Raw genomic sequence first — 22,456 nt, 5'->3', positions numbered from 1 at the left:
ACCTCTCATCTAGATTACAACTGCTTCTTTTCCCCCAATCAGCATGGTTTCAGATTCGATTAGTCATGCGAAACCCAGCTTTTTCATTTCACTACCAATCTCAGCCTAAATTTAGATTCGTCATTTCAGACTCATGTCATATACCTGGACACCTCGAAAGCTTTAGATCGTGTACCCCACCCCATCAGCGCCTTCTAGCCAAACTTTCTACCATTCATCTTTTCGCAGACGACTGCATCTTGTACCGTCGCATAACCACGAAAAAAGACCAGCTAATCCTTCAAAATGACTTAAAGAGACTATGCAATGAATAAAAAGTCACTTGTAAATGTTTTCAATGCTTAGAAATGATGCTAAGAAGCATTCACACCAAGTACGAGTCTTCAGAACTCAGCCGGCAATTTATTATGAACTTTTAAAAACCGTGTTTTTTAAAATTCGCGGGCCGATTGGTGTGCTCATAGTGACCGATTTTGGAACTAAAATCGTGGAAGAACGACGTCACACTACCCATGACGTCGCCAGGCCACCACACTCTCTCATTCGCTGGAGCCACGGCAGCCACGACGTCACGGGCACACTTCCGGTAGCCGTGAAAATCGTCTGCTCGTGCCGCCGCGCGACCCTCTCGGGCAGAGAGCCAGGGCATTGCCTTCGCACATATGGTTTCAAATTTCCTCTGCTGCCTCCTTCTGTCGGGAGTTCCGGAGCCACTCGCACGGCTCTTTGTGCGCACGCATAGAACTCGATGCCCATCGCAGCTGTAAAAGCGAACAGTCGCACCTCGAGGTCCGGGTATATTACTGCTAATTACCACAGATGACAGGCAAAGAAACCCGACGTGCGCCGCAATCCAGGAAGGCGAAGAGACCGGAGAGATGCCGCTACGCCGCCGACGCTGCTGCTGGGGGCTAGGAGCGATAACCGGAAGTTGCAAAATAAACGTCAGCGGATGACGTATTCATGGGCGGGGCCCAGTTCCAGACCTGTTTTCTTTATTTTTGTCTGGTGCCCCACGTGTACCAGTTGAGGGAGAGAAGAGGAGCATGATTTTTAATCGTCTATATCTTCGCTGTTGTTGATGCCAGCTCAAAAATTCTTGCACTGGGGTGACGAGTGATCGAATGACTATCTCTCGTCTGCTTTACGTAATCTCGATTAATTTATTAATAACAGGGTGAAGTTTGGGTCACTGACCAAGTTAAAAACAAACGAAAATGACGTTTCGGGTCCCGTACGGGACCCTTGTTCACAATAAGACTGTCAAAGAAGAAGGCGGGATTATATAGACTTCAGGATTGTTCCTAATCTTTTTGCGTAGATATGATGAAGAGAGCCTTGATTCCTGTTCAAAGTATCTTTCGTCGTCTGGATGACTAATGATTCTAGATGCAGTCTTTTCAAACTATTCCTTTCTGTGGCTACAATCTCCTCCTCGTCCCAGGCTATCTCGTGGCCAGTGGTCTGCACGTGCTTGGCGATAGCGTTCTTTGATGCGCGATGGTTCCTTACGTCGCCTTGATGATCTTTCATTCGTCGCTGGAAGTTTCCGGTTTCGCCGATATCGACGGATGTGCAGTCATTGCATGGAACTTTGTAAACCACACCAGGAAATTTGGCGCGTGGCAGGGGGTCCTTTACGTTCACAAGTTCGGCACATAGCTTGCTTGTTGGCACGTGGGCGATGTGCACTCCGTGCTTCCTGAAGATTTGGGAAAGGGTTTCACTGACTCCAGGCACATAAGGAACTGCAGCACGCTTCATGGTTTTTGCGCTTCCATCTCGCTGTCCCCTCGTGCCTTGCAAGTTTTTAGACATATTGTTCACAAGGTTCCTGGGGTAACCGTTTTGCTCGAGATCCCTTTTTATCACCTTAAGTTCGTTGCTGAAGCTTTCCGGGTCTGCGCAGACATTTCTTGCACGGTTCAGTAGTGACGAGATAACTGATCGCTTGTGAGCCAAGGGGTGGGACGATTCAAAGTTGATATATCGTCCGGAGTGCGTCGGCTTTCGGAACACTCTAAAACTTAAGCAGCACGCGGCACGCTTGACGTTGATGTCCAAAAACGGGATGCTGCCATTCATTTCCTCTTCCATGGTAAAATTTATAGATGGCTCCGTGGCATTGAGATGGTCAAGGAAGCTTTGTAGATTCTGCTTGTTCAGAATGCAAAAGCAGTCATCCACGTACATCAGGAACACCTTTGGACGTGGCTTGAATGAGTTCAGGGCTTTGCTTTCAATGGCTTCCATTGTAAGGTTGGCAGCCGTCACTGAAATTGACGCTCCCATAGCAGTACCAAAAATCTGCTTGTACAGCGTACCGTTGTAAATGAAATAGGTGTTAGCCAGACAGTTTGGGTCAGTGACCCAAACTTCACCCTGTTATTATGCTTCATCCTGACCAGACGGTATTCCGTCGAACGTTAGACTACGTCAATTAATTTATTGCATAGTCCCTTTAAGCAGAGTTGAAGACTGGTGTTCCACATGGCTAATGCACCTCAAAGTTTCCAAGTGTAAATATATGCAGGTAACACGCAAGCGCACTAACGTCAACTATGCGTATTCATTAAACTCAACCACATTTTCCCAAGTCGTTTCATACCAGTATCTCGGAATTCTTATCACCAACAACCTCACGTGGTCCGAGCACATTACGAAGCTGGCAGCTGATGCTTCGAAATAACTCGGGTTTATCAGATGGCACCTCGGTTCTTCCCCACCTTTTATCCAAAAACTAGCCTACAATACTTTCGTCAGCACTAAACTAGAATATGCCTCCCCTATTTGGAACCCACACCAAGCTTCCTTAATTGACACCCTAGAAGATGTTCAAAACCGTGCAGTTCGCTTTATTTTATCCGACTGTCAGGGCGTTACAAATATAAAATTATCTTGGCAATAGTGGGCACGTCAGCTGGCAATAGTGGGCATGTCGGCTGGCCTTCGGTCAACACCGTCTCAAATCCGTTCATGTTTTTCATACAGATTTGCTTCCTCGGCTTGGCGGCGAAGGTCAGCGCAGATCAAGACACGGCATGCTTCACCATCGACACACCGACATTTCAAGCCGATCACGCACCTGAGGCAATCTTTTGTGAAGATAAGTGGGCGGCATCACGTGCAAGCTGGTCGACGTCATCAGACAGCTGGAGCTTAAATAGCCTGCCACCACCACGGTTCCTCAGTGGGCACGTCAGCTGGCCTTCGGTCAACACCGTCTCAAATCCGTTCATGTTTTTCATACAGATTTGCTTCCTCGGCTTGGCGGCGAAGGTCAGCGCAGATCAAGACACGGCATGCTTCACCATCGACACACCGACATTTCAAGCCGATCACGCACCTGAGGCAATCTTTTGTGAAGATAAGTGGGCGGCATCACGTGCAAGCTGGTCGACGTCATCAGACAGCTGGAGCTTAAATAGCCTGCCACCACCACGGTTCCTCAGTGGGCACGTCAGCTGGCCTTCGGTCAACACCGTCTCAAATCCGTTCATGTTTTTCATACAGATTTGCTTCCTCGGCTTGGCGGCGAAGGTCAGCGCAGATCAAGACACGGCATGCTTCACCATCGACACACCGACATTTTAAGCCGATCACGCACCTAAGGCAATCTTTTGTGAAAATAAGTGGGCGGCATCACGTGCAAGCTGGTCGACGTCATCAGACAGCTGGAGCTTAAATAGCCTGCCACCACCACGGTTCCTCAGTGGGCACGTCAGCTGGCCTTCGGTCAACACCGTCTCAAATCCGTTCATGTTTTTCATACAGATTTGCTTCTTCGGCTTGGCGGCGAAGGTCAGCGCAGATCAAGACACGGCATGCTTCACCATCGACACACCGACATTTTAAGCCGATCACGCACCTAAGGCAATCTTTTGTGAAAATAAGTGGGCGGCATCACGTGCAAGCTGGTCGACGTCATCAGACAGCTGGAGCTTAAATAGCCTGCCACCACCACGGTTCCTCAGTGGGCACGTCAGCTGGCCTTCGGTCAACACCGTCTCAAATCCGTTCATGTTTTTCATACAGATTTGCTTCCTCGGCTTGGCGGCGAAGGTCAGCGCAGATCAAGACACGGCATGCTTCACCATCGACACACCGACATTTTAAGCCGATCACGCACCTAAGGCAATCTTTTGTGAAAATAAGTGGGCGGCATCACGTGCAAGCTGGTCGACGTCATCAGACAGCTGGAGCTTAAATAGCCTGCCACCACCACGGTTCCTCAGTGGGCACGTCAGCTGGCCTTCGGTCAACACCGTCTCAAATCCGTTCATGTTTTTCATACAGATTTGCTTCCTCGGCTTGGCGGCGAAGGTCAGCGCAGATCAAGACACGGCATGCTTCACCATCGACACACCGACATTTTAAGCCGATCACGCACCTAAGGCAATCTTTTGTGAAAATAAGTGGGCGGCATCACGTGCAAGCTGGTCGACGTCATCAGACAGCTGGAGCTTAAATAGCCTGCCACCACCACGGTTCCTCAGTGGGCACGTCAGCTGGCCTTCGGTCAACACCGTCTCAAATCCGTTCATGTTTTTCATACAGATTTGCTTCCTCGGCTTGGCGGCGAAGGTCAGCGCAGATCAAGACACGGCATGCTTCACCATCGACACACCGACATTTTAAGCCGATCACGCACCTAAGGCAATCTTTTGTGAAAATAAGTGGGCGGCATCACGTGCAAGCTGGTCGACGTCATCAGACAGCTGGAGCTTAAATAGCCTGCCACCACCACGGTTCCTCAGTGGGCACGTCAGCTGGCCTTCGGTCAACACCGTCTCAAATCCGTTCATGTTTTTCATACAGATTTGCTTCCTCGGCTTGGCGGCGAAGGTCAGCGCAGATCAAGACACGGCATGCTTCACCATCGACACACCGACATTTTAAGCCGATCACGCACCTAAGGCAATCTTTTGGGAAAATAAGTGGGCGGCATCACGTGCAAGCTGGTCGACGTCATCAGACAGCTGGAGCTTAAATAGCCTGCCACCACCACGGTTCCTCAGTGGGCACGTCAGCTGGCCTTCGGTCAACACCGTCTCAAATCCGTTCATGTTTTTCATACAGATTTGCTTCTTCGGCTTGGCGGCGAAGGTCAGCGCAGATCAAGACACGGCATGCTTCACCATCGACACACCGACATTTTAAGCCGATCACGCACCTAAGGCAATCTTTTGTGAAAATAAGTGGGCGGCATCACGTGCAAGCTGGTCGACGTCATCAGACAGCTGGAGCTTAAATAGCCTGCCACCACCACGGTTCCTCAGTGGGCACGTCAGCTGGCCTTCGGTCAACACCGTCTCAAATCCGTTCATGTTTTTCATACAGATTTGCTTCCTCGGCTTGGCGGCGAAGGTCAGCGCAGATCAAGACACGGCATGCTTCACCATCGACACACCGACATTTTAAGCCGATCACGCACCTAAGGCAATCTTTTGTGAAAATAAGTGGGCGGCATCACGTGCAAGCTGGTCGACGTCATCAGACAGCTGGAGCTTAAATAGCCTGCCACCACCACGGTTCCTCAGTGGGCACGTCAGCTGGCCTTCGGTCAACACCGTCTCAAATCCGTTCATGTTTTTCATACAGATTTGCTTCCTCGGCTTGGCGGCGAAGGTCAGCGCAGATCAAGACACGGCATGCTTCACCATCGACACACCGACATTTTAAGCCGATCACGCACCTAAGGCAATCTTTTGTGAAAATAAGTGGGCGGCATCACGTGCAAGCTGGTCAACGTCATCAGACAGCTGGAGCTTAAATAGCCTGCCACCACCACGGTTCCTCAGTGGGCACGTCAGCTGGCCTTCGGTCAACACCGTCTCAAATCCGTTCATGTTTTTCATACAGATTTGCTTCCTCGGCTTGGCGGCGAAGGTCAGCGCAGATCAAGACACGGCATGCTTCACCATCGACACACCGACATTTCAAGCCGATCACGCACCTGAGGCAATCTTTTGTGAAGATAAGTGGGCGGCATCACGTGCAAGCTGGTCGACGTCATCAGACAGCTGGAGCTTAAATAGCCTGCCACCACCACGGTTCCTCAGTGGGCACGTCAGCTGGCCTTCGGTCAACACCGTCTCAAATCCGTTCATGTTTTTCATACAGATTTGCTTCCTCGGCTTGGCGGCGAAGGTCAGCGCAGATCAAGACACGGCATGCTTCACCATCGACACACCGACATTTTAAGCCGATCACGCACCTAAGGCAATCATTTGTGAAAATAAGTGGGCGGCATCACGTGCAAGCTGGTCGACGTCATCAGACAGCTGGAGCTTAAATAGCCTGCCACCACCACGGTTCCTCAGTGGGCACGTCAGCTGGCCTTCGGTCAACACCGTCTCAAATCCGTTCATGTTTTTCATACAGATTTGCTTCCTCGGCTTGGCGGCGAAGGTCAGCGCAGATCAAGACACGGCATGCTTCACCATCGACACACCGACATTTCAAGCCGATCACGCACCTGAGGCAATCTTTTGTGAAGATAAGTGGGCGGCATCACGTGCAAGCTGGTCGACGTCATCAGACAGCTGGAGCTTAAATAGCCTGCCACCACCACGGTTCCTCAGTGGGCACGTCAGCTGGCCTTCGGTCAACACCGTCTCAAATCCGTTCATGTTTTTCATACAGATTTGCTTCCTCGGCTTGGCGGCGAAGGTCAGCGCAGATCAAGACACGGCATGCTTCACCATCGACACACCGACATTTTAAGCCGATCACGCACCTGAGGCAATCTTTTGTGAAAATAAGTGGGCGGCATCACGTGCAAGCTGGTCGACGTCATCAGACAGCTGGAGCTTAAATAGCCTGCCACCACCACGGTTCCTCAGTGGGCACGTCAGCTGGCCTTCGGTCAACACCGTCTCAAATCCGTTCATGTTTTTCATACAGATTTGCTTCCTCGGCTTGGCGGCGAAGGTCAGCGCAGATCAAGACACGGCATGCTTCACCATCGACACACCGACATTTCAAGCCGATCACGCACCTGAGGCAATCTTTTGTGAAGATAAGTGGGCGGCATCACGTGCAAGCTGGTCGACGTCATCAGACAGCTGGAGCTTAAATAGCCTGCCACCACCACGGTTCCTCAGTGGGCACGTCAGCTGGCCTTCGGTCAACACCGTCTCAAATCCGTTCATGTTTTTCATACAGATTTGCTTCCTCGGCTTGGCGGCGAAGGTCAGCGCAGATCAAGACACGGCATGCTTCACCATCGACACACCGACATTTTAAGCCGATCACGCACCTAAGGCAATCTTTTGTGAAAATAAGTGGGCGGCATCACGTGCAAGCTGGTCGACGTCATCAGACAGCTGGAGCTTAAATAGCCTGCCACCACCACGGTTCCTCAGTGGGCACGTCAGCTGGCCTTCGGTCAACACCGTCTCAAATCCGTTCATGTTTTTCATACAGATTTGCTTCCTCGGCTTGGCGGCGAAGGTCAGCGCAGATCAAGACACGGCATGCTTCACCATCGACACACCGACATTTCAAGCCGATCACGCACCTGAGGCAATCTTTTGTGAAGATAAGTGGGCGGCATCACGTGCAAGCTGGTCGACGTCATCAGACAGCTGGAGCTTAAATAGCCTGCCACCACCACGGTTCCTCAGTGGGCACGTCAGCTGGCCTTCGGTCAACACCGTCTCAAATCCGTTCATGTTTTTCATACAGATTTGCTTCCTCGGCTTGGCGGCGAAGGTCAGCGCAGATCAAGACACGGCATGCTTCACCATCGACACACCGACATTTTAAGCCGATCACGCACCTGAGGCAATCTTTTGTGAAAATTATTGGGCGGCATCACGTGCAAGCTGGTCGACGTCATCAGACAGCTGGAGCTTAAATAGCCTGCCACCACCACGGTTCCTCAGTGGGCACGTCAGCTGGCCTTCGGTCAACACCGTCTCAAATCCGTTCATGTTTTTCATACAGATTTGCTTCCTCGGCTTGGCGGCGAAGGTCAGCGCAGATCAAGACACGGCATGCTTCACCATCGACACACCGACATTTCAAGCCGATCACGCACCTGAGGCAATCTTTTGTGAAGATAAGTGGGCGGCATCACGTGCAAGCTGGTCGACGTCATCAGACAGCTGGAGCTTAAATAGCCTGCCACCACCACGGTTCCTCAGTGGGCACGTCAGCTGGCCTTCGGTCAACACCGTCTCAAATCCGTTCATGTTTTTCATACAGATTTGCTTCCTCGGCTTGGCGGCGAAGGTCAGCGCAGATCAAGACACGGCATGCTTCACCATCGACACACCGACATTTTAAGCCGATCACGCACCTGAGGCAATCTTTTGTGAAAATAAGTGGGCGGCATCACGTGCAAGCTGGTCGACGTCATCAGACAGCTGGAGCTTAAATAGCCTGCCACCACCACGGTTCCTCAGTGGGCACGTCAGCTGGCCTTCGGTCAACACCGTCTCAAATCCGTTCATGTTTTTCATACAGATTTGCTTCCTCGGCTTGGCGGCGAAGGTCAGCGCAGATCAAGACACGGCATGCTTCACCATCGACACACCGACATTTCAAGCCGATCACGCACCTGAGGCAATCTTTTGTGAAGATAAGTGGGCGGCATCACGTGCAAGCTGGTCGACGTCATCAGACAGCTGGAGCTTAAATAGCCTGCCACCACCACGGTTCCTCAGTGGGCACGTCAGCTGGCCTTCGGTCAACACCGTCTCAAATCCGTTCATGTTTTTCATACAGATTTGCTTCCTCGGCTTGGCGGCGAAGGTCAGCGCAGATCAAGACACGGCATGCTTCACCATCGACACACCGACATTTTAAGCCGATCACGCACCTAAGGCAATCTTTTGTGAAAATAAGTGGGCGGCATCACGTGCAAGCTGGTCGACGTCATCAGACAGCTGGAGCTTAAATAGCCTGCCACCACCACGGTTCCTCAGTGGGCACGTCAGCTGGCCTTCGGTCAACACCGTCTCAAATCCGTTCATGTTTTTCATACAGATTTGCTTCCTCGGCTTGGCGGCGAAGGTCAGCGCAGATCAAGACACGGCATGCTTCACCATCGACACACCGACATTTCAAGCCGATCACGCACCTGAGGCAATCTTTTGTGAAGATAAGTGGGCGGCATCACGTGCAAGCTGGTCGACGTCATCAGACAGCTGGAGCTTAAATAGCCTGCCACCACCACGGTTCCTCAGTGGGCACGTCAGCTGGCCTTCGGTCAACACCGTCTCAAATCCGTTCATGTTTTTCATACAGATTTGCTTCCTCGGCTTGGCGGCGAAGGTCAGCGCAGATCAAGACACGGCATGCTTCACCATCGACACACCGACATTTTAAGCCGATCACGCACCTGAGGCAATCTTTTGTGAAAATTATTGGGCGGCATCACGTGCAAGCTGGTCGACGTCATCAGACAGCTGGAGCTTAAATAGCCTGCCACCACCACGGTTCCTCAGTGGGCACGTCAGCTGGCCTTCGGTCAACACCGTCTCAAATCCGTTCATGTTTTTCATACAGGTCAGTAAATCTTCCTGTACCTTTAAGTCTAGCAATCCTTACTTGTTCCAGCTGAAGTGCCCCGAGTGTATATGCACAATGTGTGCTGTTGCCTCCGACTTCGTTTTTTCAGTGCTTATGCTTTGTGGTGATGTCGAGCCGAACCCGGGCCCGTCAACTAAGCAACTACTGGGCGAACTTTTAGAGGGACAGAAACAAATAAAAAACCGGCTAGACGACATTGAATCGCGCCTTAAAACGTATGAAGACTCGGTTTCAGCTATTTCCAAAGTATGTTCAATAGCTCGGAGCTTAGAGAAGAAGGTTCAGGGCTTAGAACTCAAGCTTACCGATTTGGAGGACCGCAGTAGGCGTAATAATCTTCTGGTGTTTGGTGTAAAGGAAAAGGAAAATGAGACGCATGAAGATCTCGAGGAATCCGTCCTCAAGGATGTCTTCACAGAAATTCTAGGTGCACACGTCAGTTCGGTCGAACGAATACATAGAATTGGTCGGAAACAACCCGACAAAGTACGACCGGTAATCATAAAGTTCTACGACCACCGTGAGAAAATGAATATCCTAAAGAATTGCTTTAAGCTAAAGAACGGAAGTGTGTCTGTCTCGGAGGATTTTTCCGCAGCCACAAGAATGAAAAGAAAGCAACTGTGGGACAGTGCCGCTTCTAACAAAAAGAATGGTCAAAAAGTCAAGCTCATATACGACAAGCTTAAGATAGACAACGACTTGTTCGAATGGGACGAGGAACGAAAGATCCGAGTTCCAGTTAGCCGGAAAGATAAACAGAGTACATGAACCGTAGCCCCCGAGGATAGGTCGTTTGTGTGTATTCAGCTAAATGCGCGAAGCATCGTTAATAAAACAGTTGACCTAGAAAGTATCGTGCTCACACACAGGCCACATATCGTATGCCTAACAGAAACCTGGTTGCACACGGATATCGAGAGCGCTGAAATAGTACCCGTAGGCTACCGAATGCTTCGCAAAGATAGGAACTCTCGGGGCGGTGGCGTAGCAATTATTTTCCGAGAGTCATTGCATGTAACCAGTTTTCCCGACATACCCGATATCGAATGCATACTGCTAAAGGTTTCTTTAACCGAATTTACCTTGATTGTAGGTACATTCTACCGGCCGCCAGATAGCAACAGCACATTTTTTGAAGCACTGAATGAATTCCTATGCTCTAGTAGCATTGCTACTTGCAACACAGTACTTGCTGGAGATTTTAATATGCCTTCCATCAAGTGGGACAGTGAATTTCCTGAACCACTATCTGTCATTTCTGAGCCATTTGTAGATTTAATCTTTTTTCACAACTTTACTCAACTAGTTAAAGAACCCACCCGCATACAAAAAGACGCTAAATCAATTTTAGATCTTTTCCTCGTGAGCAGCAGCCTGCTTTGTCGAAATCCGGTTACGCATGTCTACGATGGCATATCTGACCATAAGATGGTATCGCTGAATATCGCATGCGCTCCTGCTGCTAAGAAAAACAAAGACATACGCGTAGTCCCGCAATTTGCACGTGCCAACGACGTTGCTATCTTAGATTTGTTGGACAGTTCGTTCTCAGATTTTGTTGCTTTAAGTGAATCTACCGATTGCTCTGTTGATGCTCTGTGGTGTTTTTTCAAGAGTCTTGTTATGAAGTGCGTGAATGATTTTGTGCCGGCTTTGACGAAACGAGTACGAAATACTAGTCCTTGGATGACTAAAGAAGTTATTCGGCTAGAGCGAAAAACAAAAAAGTTAAGAAAGCAAACCCGGCTTTCTCCTTCAGCGGCCAACAAAAATAAGCTCTGTGTGCTACGTACGCAGGTAAAGGAATGCATAAAAAGGAACAAGGACTACTATTTCAACGTCACCATGAAGAGCTTTCTGCTCACCGCGCCAGAAAAGTTCTATCGGCATTTGTCTCCTAAAAAGAAAATAACATACAAATTGTGTACAAATGGCGAAACAATAACGTCACAACCGCAAGTGGCATCTGCTTTTAATCAATTTTTCTGTTCAGTATTCACAAACGATGATGGTAAGAAACCACATCCCGACTTAGTGTTACATTGTCTGCCAATTAATAATGTTATTGTTTCTGAACAGGGCCTTCTGTCGTTACTGCTGAATATCGACAACAAAAAGTCACCAGGTGCTGATGGTATACCCAATGCTTTCCTTGTTAGGTATGCCGAGTGGTGCAGTAAATATTTATGTATTATGTTCAATCTTTCTTTGACTAAAGCAGAAATTCGCTTTGATTGGAAATGCAGTAAAATCGTGCCGATACCCAAAGCAGATAATTCATCATTACTTTCGTCTTATAGGCCAATATCATTATTGTGTACATGTTCCAAGGTTCTTGAGCACATTATTTTTAATCATATCTCGACATTTGTTGAACATAATAATCTAATCGACAGCAGGCAACATGGGTTCCGAAAAGGACTCTCCACAGTAACAGCACTCCTGGAGCTAACTCACGATTTCGCAACAGCCATTGACATTCAAAGCCAAATCGACATTATATTTCTTGATTTTGAAAAGGCTTTTGATCGCGTCTCTCACCCTAAACTTCTTTCAAAACTAGAACCGCTGCTGAAAAACAATTCTCTTCTTGCGTGGATCGAAGCTTACCTATGTGGCCGATCCCAATGCGTCAGAATAGATCACGTGTGCTCTGCTCCTGCGCCTGTCAAGTCCGGTATACCGCAGGGATCTGTTCTCGGGCCCTTATTCTTTTTAATATTTATTAACGACATAGTTCATAACCTACCCGTTAAAATCAAGCTATACGCCGATGACTGCATAATCTATCACGAAATTCACAACTCCAGCGATCAGGCTCTACTTAATAGTGCCTTAGCAAGGATTGCAACCTGGTGCTCAGACTGGCAGATGTCAATAAACACAAAAAAATCTGTTGCGATGACCGTAACACGCAAAAGGCAGCCATTAAATTTCTCATATTCCATAGGCAGCAGCACTCTCGCAGTGGTAAAAAACTATAAATACCTAGGCATAATCATAACATCGGATCTAAGGTGGAATGAACATATATCGGATATTGTGAAGAGGGCCATGCGGAAATTAGGTTATTTAAGAAGAACTCTGCGACAATGTACAAACGAAGTTAAACTAATAGCATATAAAACCTTAGTTCGACCAGTTCTAGAATATGGATCAATTGTTTGGGACCCGCACACTCGTGGCAACATAGACAAGCTCGAATCTGTACAAAAGAAAGCAGCTAGGTTTATATACCGATCATATAGCTGGCGTACTTCCGCGAGTACTCTAGTAAAAAAGGCAGGTTTAGACAATTTACAAAAACGGCGTCAGTATGATCGATTAAAATACATGCACTTGCTGTTTCATGATAAACTAGGTATGAGAAAACACGATTACATAGAGCCTGTACACCGACGAACCACCCGATCGCATCATAGCAAAAAACTTAAAGATTATTCCTGCCACACTCAAACCTTCGCTAACTCTTTTTTTCCGAAAACTGTCCGTGAGTGGAACCGGCTTCCGGCCAGCATTGTAGAATGCCCTACTACTGAAGCATTTATGAATGCTGTCAGAATGCGGTCAGATAGTAATTGATGATTACGGAGTGTTCTTGCGATTTTTTTTTTTTTGGGTTTCTACACGCAACTTTCCTTCATCTATTTTTGCTTGTGAGTGCATCTCATTTGTTGAAGGCAGCGTGTTGTGCCTTGATTCGTTTTGCGCATGTCACTTATGTTTTTTTTTTTCTTCTCCCGCTCCTGCTTACAGCCTCACCTAGAGGCTAGCAGTACTGTGTAAATAAATAAATAAATAAAATCTCTCGGCATAGAGCCTCTGGAGCACAGGCAGAAAATTGCCTGTTTGTATTTATTCCACAAACTATGCCATTGTTTTCCTTCACTTCGGGACTCCACTCTGCTTCCGCCCCTCACAACATCGCGCCGTCCCTTCAACTCCATTAGCATTTTACGCGTACACGGCTCTACTAACGCATTTAACAAGTCATTTCTGCCTGTTGCCATTGAAGAATGGAATTCATTACCCGAATGAATTGTCTTCGAACGTGATCCGTGTAAGTTCCGAAAATTTCTGCTGTCACACTTAAAAACCTGATGCTTGATTATTCATCCCTTTGCATTTTACCACCATTCTATATATGTTTGGCCACTCTCTCTGATGGGTTTGTGTACATTTCCTCCTTATATCCTGCCAGTGTATGTATATGGCACTGATTATGACCTGTTGTATTCCTGCGATGTAACCCCCCCCCCCCCCCCCCCTTATGTAATGCCCCGCTACCCAGGGGTCTTTAAGAGTAAATAAATGATGATGATGATGATGATGATGAGTAACGCTGTTTTCTGTACACAGTGAAGGTGATCTCACCTACATTTATTTGTTATTTTGTTTTTCGTTCTACAGTGTCCTTTAGACTCTTCTCACAAAAACTGCACGTCATGAAAACCTGGATGTAACAAAAAAACTCATACTTTTTTCAATTTCGTTTTAAAAAGGTTTAACTGTATCCAGAAAAGAGATCTCTAGGCGTTCCTCATCGCCGCTACTGCTTGCAGAGCATGTTCCACTGCTCTCTACATCCACTCCTGGATTCTAACCGTTGACGTTAGACATCTTTTCATTGGTCTCAACCCGTGCTCAGGGTATGGCTATAGAATTTGCAAGATTATAAAATCAGCTGTCATCGTTTTGCCCGTCTTCTGAGAGGGTGCTTAGCCGTGAAACGCCAACAGGCACTTGAACCAAACGCCGCTAAGCGTCAACTACGAGCGTATCTGCTACTAGCCGACCAAACAACAGAAGCCCTCTGCCCTCCTAAGATCTTGGGGCAACAACGTATACTTCCTTGACGGAGTCTTCTTTCTTCAGGATGTCAAGTGGGTGCTATCCCGAGGACCAGTCCTGTCTTGTGTGTGTGCGTTGTCTCCGTCTTTTAGCGCCTGTACGCTTTTTGCGTAAACCACGTCATCCTAGGACCCAAGTTTGCAAGGAAGACTTCCAGGGCTCCGCTTGAACTGCTCTCCACAGAGCGACGAGTTTCGCACTTAGCTCAAAAAAAGGCTCTGGCCCCTCCAAAGGCGTCGTAGTCCTCTCCTACTGTAGCACTCTCCCTGCCTCTAACTGAGCAGTCACTTGATAAACAGGGCGGTTTTGCGGGCAGTTTTATCAATGAGAAAGCCCATAATGCCGTTTCAGAAGCTTTTAAATGTGAAATAAGTGTTTCCCTTCCCAAACTTAAGCGTCAGGATAAAAAACTGAGTTCCGAGGTAAATCTCAAAAGATTAGCCAATAGCACTGCAAATAGTAAGTGCCTCTCTCTTCCCAAATAGTAAGTGCAAAAACTCATAAGGCTGACGTATCCTTTATAGAGTAATCATTACCGAACAAGACAGTTGGCAAAAGTCAATCGCTGTGTTTCTAAAAGATAAACTAAATTTGCTATCGATCAATGACCCATATCTAGTACGTAGTTCAGATGAAGTGGTCAATGTTGTTCAATCGCTTTCAGACAAAAGCCTACTTGGTTTGATTCCATTCATCATTTCGGCGAAGCCTCCTTTCAGAACGAATCCAGTTTGTCTGTCAGTAGTTTTTATAGAATTGTTACACCTTTATCTCCGATCCACTTTCACAGAATGGCAAGGCGTCCCTCACATTCAGAAACAGGGAATATGCACTGGGTCTTGTATGCCCTGTAAAAGTCCTGTAAAAGTCATGCCCTCACCTAATTAGCCAAAGGGACGACAGCGACCCACAGCGACAACACCAAAGGGATGACAGCGAACTTCAGCCCCTCATTAAGTACCTAGAAGGAATCGCTCAGTCTCCCCCGCGAATCTTCTCACGCGGACTGTCCTCGTTCTGTTTACGCGACGGCATCCTGCATAAGAAAAACTACAGCCCGGCGGAAGCTGTTTATCTGCTTGTCATGCCTACGGCTCTTCGCGACGAAGTCCTGCAGGAGTGCCATGATGACCCATCTTCTGGTCACCTGGGTTTTTGTCGAACTTTGGCACGAATACAGCAAAAGTACTACTGGCCCAGGGTTGCTGCAGTTGTGAAGCATTACATAAGAACTTGCTGCGAGTGCCAGCATTGCAAGACGCCGCCGATTAAGCCAGCCGGCCTACTGCAGTCTATTGATCCGCCTCAGGTCCCCTTCCTTCAAGTCGGCATGGACTTACTCGGGCCATTTCCGGAGTCCTCGCTGGGTTACCGCTACATTGTGGTCGCCACTGACTACCTCAGCCGATACTGTGAAACTAAACCTCTTCCCCATGATACCGCTGACAAAATTGCAAACTTTTTTATCCAAAACATTGTGCTTCGTCACGGTGCACCCACCATCGTTTTAATTGACAGGGGAAAGCGTTCACCTCGGCCCTTACGCAGGAGGTTATGCGCCTGAGCGGCACCAGTCACCGCAAGACAACTGCTTACCACCTTCAAACAAAAGGCCTCACCGAACGGCTCAACAAGACGATCGCCAACATGATTTCCATGTATGTCGATGCGGACCACCGGAACTGGGACGCCATACTCCCTCACATCACATTTGCCTACAATACTGCAGTCCAGGAAACGACACGCTTCACTCCATTTCGTTTAGTACATGGTCGCGAAGCCACAACCATGCTGGATGCAGTGCTGCTTCTAGCTAACACTACCTCCTCTGTTATGGGTGCTGCCCAATTCGTTCGTTACACTGAGGCCGCCCGCCAACTTGCTCGAGGGCACATCCAGCACCAGCAAGTTCTCGACGCTCGGCGCTATAACCTCCGCCGCCGAAATGTGCGTTACCAGCCCGGCAAACAAGTCTGGGTGTGGAGCCCAATCCGCATGCGAGGGCGCTCTGAGAAGCTTCTACGCCGATACTTTGGCCCCTATGAGGTGCTCCGCCAGCTCAATGAAACCACTTATTCCACGAAGCAAACAAGAAAAAAATTACACAGTGATCGATGGTCGATCCGACAGAAACTCGAGAACATGAATTGTTTCCGTGATTGCTGACACTTCACTGCTTAGGTTAGTACGCTTTTCCGATTTCGCTTTGCGATTTACACACAGACTCTGCTTTCACCGGTCGAAGGCACTACTTTAAGCATGTTGTCTTCCGTAATCACCCAACCGATTATGCTGCCACTTCTTGAAGGAACGGCAGTCATCACATTGTCGGCACCAAGTGTCTGTCTACCCCTCACCCCACCCTGGAATGAAGCCACTTCTATCGCACTCCTCCACGGTCACACTGCGTTCAGTATGCTAAAACTAATCTAAGCATGACAGATTTAGTGAGTTGCTTTTTGTTCAGTGATAAATAAAGCATTTTTGAAAAGGAAACTACCCATCTGGCATTTATTTTGATGTTAAAAAGACAAATGTTTTTGTTATAGTGCGGATTCTCACGGCCCCCGCAACATACGTAATAAGCGGTCTACACAGTACTGCCAACACAGCTGGCCAGAAAAGACAAAACTTCCCATAAGCGTCATGAAGCCCTGGAAGTATCCTGGGGAGCTGACAGTGTGCAATGGCCTGCTTCTGAAGGGAGGCCGTCTCGTCCTAGTGGACGAGTGTCGCCATGGCGTGAACCGTTGCAAGGCACAAAAAGGCAGATTACGATGGTGCAGTCTTGCCAGAGCTGCGCGACCAAAAGAACCCAGTCGGCGAAGCCTTTGCTTCCGACACCTTCTATTAAACGTCCATGGCTATAAGTTCGAGTAGATTTGTTCCACCTTGAAAGGAAAGACTTTCCTCTGCTTGTGGACTACTATTCAAGATACTTGCAAGTTATCATGCTACACAGTACTTCCACACAGGCAAACATAAAGTGAATAAGGGAAGGCAATGATTTCTGCTGTCAACAGTCTCAGCTCAGTTCGGCATACCAGAAGTACTCTGACATCGTGTCCGACATAGCGGCTGATTGTGTTAGCCACGTGTTCACAAGCTTTGCCAAGCACTAGGGATTTTGACCATGTCGTCAGCAGCTCCGGGTTCTCTTTGTCAAAGGGTGCAGACGAGCGTGTGGTGGAGACGGTGAAAGACCTCTTCCGCAAGTGTTATGACCGCTTCCTGGCACTGATCCTGTACCACAACCCACCAGGCATCTCTGGCTATAGCCCCTCCCACCTGCCCGTGGGGCAGTGGTTGCAATCGCATGTACCCAGGGCTCTGTAGCCGGAACTTCCGCCACCTAGTGCTTTCGCCCAAAAGGGCAATGCCGCCAAGCTAAGGACTTCAACCATGGCAATGGCCTACGACAGCTCTGGGACAGGAGGTAACAGATGCCAAATGCCAAGTGCAATTTCTCAGAAAAGAGCAGCGGACACAATCATACATTGTGGAGATGCCAAGGGGTGTTATACAGCGCAGCCAGCAGCATCTGGTGCCTTTCAAGACCGAGGAACCCCGCCCTGTTCCAAGTCATCATCTCCGGTTTCATGGGGCCAGGTTACTTCCAGGTTGCAGTTATCTCCTGGTTTGCCAAGCCAAGTGCCTCCTGCAATTTCTAGGAGTCATGAGCAACCTTCAATGGCTGATGCAGAGAGAGGTGCTGCAAGCAACATCCCTGTGAAAATCACGAGTTCTGGAAGGCAGGTCGTCCAACCAAACTGACTGAACTTGTAACTTTGGGGACGGCGTTGCTTTCCGGGAAAGGGGAATGTAGTGGTGTGATGGCGCTATTAAGAGTGCTAAGCATCACTAACTGACTACCAGAGGGCACTACCCTTGGGTTAGATTCTTGTGTGTATATATACGTGGGCAGAAAAAATGGCTGTGGTTTAGGTCTGGTTAAACCTGGAGTGACGCGATAGCTACAGCTGGCCTAGTGGAACTCACTCAGTCAAGTTGCAAAGTCGGTCTTTCACCGCTGCGTTTTGCTATGCGTTCCTTCTTCACTTTCGTCCCTGGACGTGGATTCACTCTCTCCCCCTCTCCACTACTCCCCCATTCGGTTTCGCCGGCGTGCCGTGCCGCCAGCAGCTGCCACGGTGGCCACAGCGCCGCCGCGCTGAAGGCTCGAAATGCTAGCGTAATGTGGGTGCGCAGCGCACAACAGCTGTGTGCTCTGACGTCACTCCGCACATGCACACAACTGACGAGGCTCCGCCGTCGGCGCAGCAACAAAGCGTGCGGCGCGCACACCAGCTGCGGGCTATGACGTCACTTCGTGCATGCACACAGCTGGCGGAGCGGTGGTGCCACGGCCCAGCGCGCAGCCACGCTGACCTCACGAAGTGGCTGGCGTAGTGAAGCTATCACTACAATAAACAGCACCGAGCACTACCTTCATCCAGTTTGGATGAAGAGAACAATTTCTATAACAAACCAGTGCTTGTTAGGTCTAAAAGCTACCGAATTGTCCAACGAAATAAAAAACGGGCCACATTTATTATCCATCCAATTTGTTATAGGCAAGATAAAGCGAAAGCCCCGTACCCAGTTTATAGCCAGTTCACGTGCTGCAGTAACACCAACAATTTCACTTAGAAGCGAGAGGCTTTGCTTCAGAGGACACCGCCATGTTGGCTGTCCTTAAGCAACTGCTGCTATGGAGTGTACGCCATGTGTTTGAGGTCACCGTCTGGTTTCTTCGACCCTTTTCACTGCATCCAAACCAACACATGCACTTCCAGCGTTTCGACCAATCGGTGCGGCTGCTGTGGCAGATTGTGATGCTTTTGACTGACACAAACTCTGAATACGGACCCTGAGTAAATCTTGGCCCAGTTCAACATCATCTTTGAGGAGGCAATTAATCTCTTGGCTTCACCACCCGTTAATTACACTTGATGTTTGTTAGATGACGAAGCACAGCATGCAGCATCTCAAAGAGCACAACCCACCCTGAGACATGTAGGCGCAGAGGGCAAAGCGCATGGCATCAGTGCCGCACTCAGGGATGCCTTGAGGGTAGTCAGCCTTCTGGCCCAGCTTGGCTCGCTCAATCTCAGCAGGGTCCAGGTTGGAGTCGTGCAGCTTCTTGTTCAGCTCCTGCATGCATCCATTCAAGGTTTCTTTTTAAAGCCAGCTTCTGGCTTTTCTACTGCAATGTGCACATGCCACCTCTGTTACATGGGCCGTTTCGACTGCAATGAATGTCAACTTTAAGATTTCATTTCTTCTTCCATTTTTGCACAAGCTTGGTGCTTTGAGTATGCTGCAATTGAACACCACACAGCCAAGACAATCAAGTGCAAGCGCATCTGGCCTCATTGCTCAGCTGTTGTTTTCCCGATGCTTCTTAGCGGGTTTGCTTGTTCACATTCATTTCATTAGTGGCAGCTGTAGATTGGGACATATACTAGCGAAGGCAATGACCTTTAGTGTGGTCTGATAAAATATGGCAGTGGGAAATGCTGCAGACTCGGCCAACCCGGCATGTCGTTGACCGCCACCTTGTCAGCTGACCCACTCAACTGCGGCTCCCGACCTCAGTCGAACTAAACTGCCATTCAGACTTCAAATGAAGTTAACGCTGCCATGCAACACTTTTAACTGTCGTTCAGTTCACACTGATGGTCAACAGAACTGTCATTGAGAATGTCTATGTAAAAGGGGAATCCCTTGAAACACAAATCATTAGCTAAACGTAGTGCACATATATGAACACCGCTCTGCTTAAAGGGATACTGAGAGAAAAATGAAGTTGGCTTGCACCAATAGAATACTAGCTCCCAAACACAACTTGTGGGGAAAAAACAGCGCCTTAATACAGGACAAAGATGAGAACTGCACAGGACAAGTGGTAATTGCAACTAAGGTTTATTCGAAAAACCCTCGTAGCAGCAAAAGAGGTATCTGCGCATCACAAAGAAAAAATGAACAAGCCACGATGATCTTATGTCAAAAGTGGGCGAGATAACCACCAAAACTGCACAGAAAAGCGCGATATCACATGCGTCACAGGTTGATCAAAAACCGGGTCTCTTTATCCAAATGTGGCACAGATGGCTCACTTTTCCCTTTTCACGTTTCATTCTGTTTCTAGAAGGTTCACGAAATTCTGCACAGATGAGAGCAAGGCTTTGCATGTTCACATAGAGAATTTGTTCCAGTGCACATGAAGAAAAAGAGTGCAGCCACACTCAGCCAGAAACAAAAGGAATTGGTACAGAAGGTGAGCCTTTTTATTTGCAATGGCAACTTTTTTGCTGCTTTCAAGCCGGCGTCTCTTGCATAGAAATGCATGTGGGCGCCTAAGAAAGCTGGGGCAGAATTATGGATCGCTCTCAATCGAAACTGTCTCAAAAACAGTCTCATTTGCCCCTCTCCTATTGGTCGGCCGTGGGCGGCGGCCATTTTGAGTTTTTGCGTCACTGACTGACATCGTAAACGGCCCAGAAGTGTTGACGTTGTCCACCTAATTATGCGGGCAGATTGAGGCGATTTTTTGAGACTGGAAAATGTAGTCTCAAAGCATTTGAGACAGAAAATGGCGACTGCGCGAGCAACGGTGCAGGAGGGTGCATGAAGACGACTTTGACGCACGGGACGAGTTATTTCGACGCTTCGACTTAACAAGGAGACTGCGTAGTGGCTGTGCGACGAACTCGCCATTGAACTGGCAGGTGCGCGGGTGAGTGCGCTGTCAGTGGAGCGGCCGGTGCTGTGCGCGCTGCACTTCTTCGCCTCCGGTGGGTGCCGAGGCACCGTAGGAAATGAAGAAAACGTCAGAGCAGCACAACTGACTGTGAACAAGTCTTTGCGGCGGGTAGTAGAGACCAATGTCAACGTTGGGGCAGAAGGGGTGTGTTCACTTTCCGAGGGGACTCGAGGAGAAGGCAGCAGCGAAGGAGGGCTTCCTTTGCCTAAACTTTCGCCACGGCAGCATCCCCGGTGGCGTCGGGTGTGTCGATTGGGCACTCATCACTATCAAGGAACCTGGGGGCAGTGCTGCGAACAAGCCGCAAGCGGTTCTACACTGCAAACGTGATAGTGAGTATACCTCGGCCACTGTTTTTGACCGCATGAGTTCAGCTACAAGTGCAGGCCTCGGCAGCTAGAGTAAGTTCGTGCTGTGCGTGTTTTTTCTCAGACCTGTGGCACGAACATGCGCAATCTGGCCATGGACACACACTGACCCGAATCCTTCCACGACGCATTCGTCTGGCGGCACTCCAAGGCGGAGGAAGGCCTGCTGGACGATGGTGAGCTTTTTCTGGGTAAGCAGTAAAAGAGCCGTGCCAACCGTCGGGCAACCTCAGTCACATATATTGAGCTGCAGCGCTATGCATTTGCCCGGATCTGCTGAAGCTACAAGAATGAGTCTGGCTAGTTACACCAATGCAGACACGTTACAGTATGATACAGTGTATTTCCACCCTCTTGCTAATTATAATTGCAGCAGAAGCACAGGACACATATTGCATTGTTGAAATACATAGCATTTCCTGTCGAAGAAACCAAGGTAAAATGCACCTGACAGCGCTTGTGTTGTGTAGGCAATCATAGCACATCATTTATATCAATATGGTGGTAAAAGACTGACCTTACAGCAGTGCTCACTTATACATCTCAACCCTATGTGTCTGTGTGCTCTTGAATTCATATTCAGAAAAGCCTGGATGTGGGCTACTTGGCATTAGCCTTCTACTGCACAGTTAAGGGTTCGACGGAAACCCGTCTGGCGAGGGAAATTCAGCATATCCTTTTAAACGAACACTCGCCAAAGTCATAAAGGAAAAAAAAAACGTAAGAGAATTGACGTTTCGGCACCACTACGGGTGCCTTGTTCACAATGGGATGAAAAACGAGACGGGCTGCTGCTTATGTAGGGAAAAAGTTGCGTATCGTGTGGATGTATATCTCGGGTAGATTGCCCTGTGTCCTGTTAATCGCTTGGCTTGTCATTTGTATGTGAAGGGATTCCTTGAGCAGACGAGTAGATAATGATTTTTCT

The 22,456-nt window shown here is 48.6% G+C and overlaps 1 protein-coding gene across 1 annotated transcript in view; it reads right to left on the bottom strand.

Annotated features, from left to right (window-relative positions):
• Positions 1–22,456, bottom strand: part of ValRS (Valyl-tRNA synthetase) — a 359,853-nt gene that overhangs the window by 118,017 nt on the left and 219,380 nt on the right. The window contains exon 19 of the mRNA XM_077651139.1: positions 19,401–19,548. Coding sequence (XP_077507265.1) covers positions 19,401–19,548 — 148 coding nt within the window. The remainder of the gene's footprint in view (positions 1–19,400; positions 19,549–22,456) is intronic.

The sequence above is a fragment of the Amblyomma americanum genome, chromosome 1 (assembly GCF_052857255.1).
Source record: "Amblyomma americanum isolate KBUSLIRL-KWMA chromosome 1, ASM5285725v1, whole genome shotgun sequence".
NCBI classification, from domain to species: domain Eukaryota; kingdom Metazoa; phylum Arthropoda; class Arachnida; order Ixodida; family Ixodidae; genus Amblyomma; species Amblyomma americanum.
Note: the sequence above shows the minus strand (reverse complement) of the source record. Positions and strands in the feature narration are given on the sequence as shown.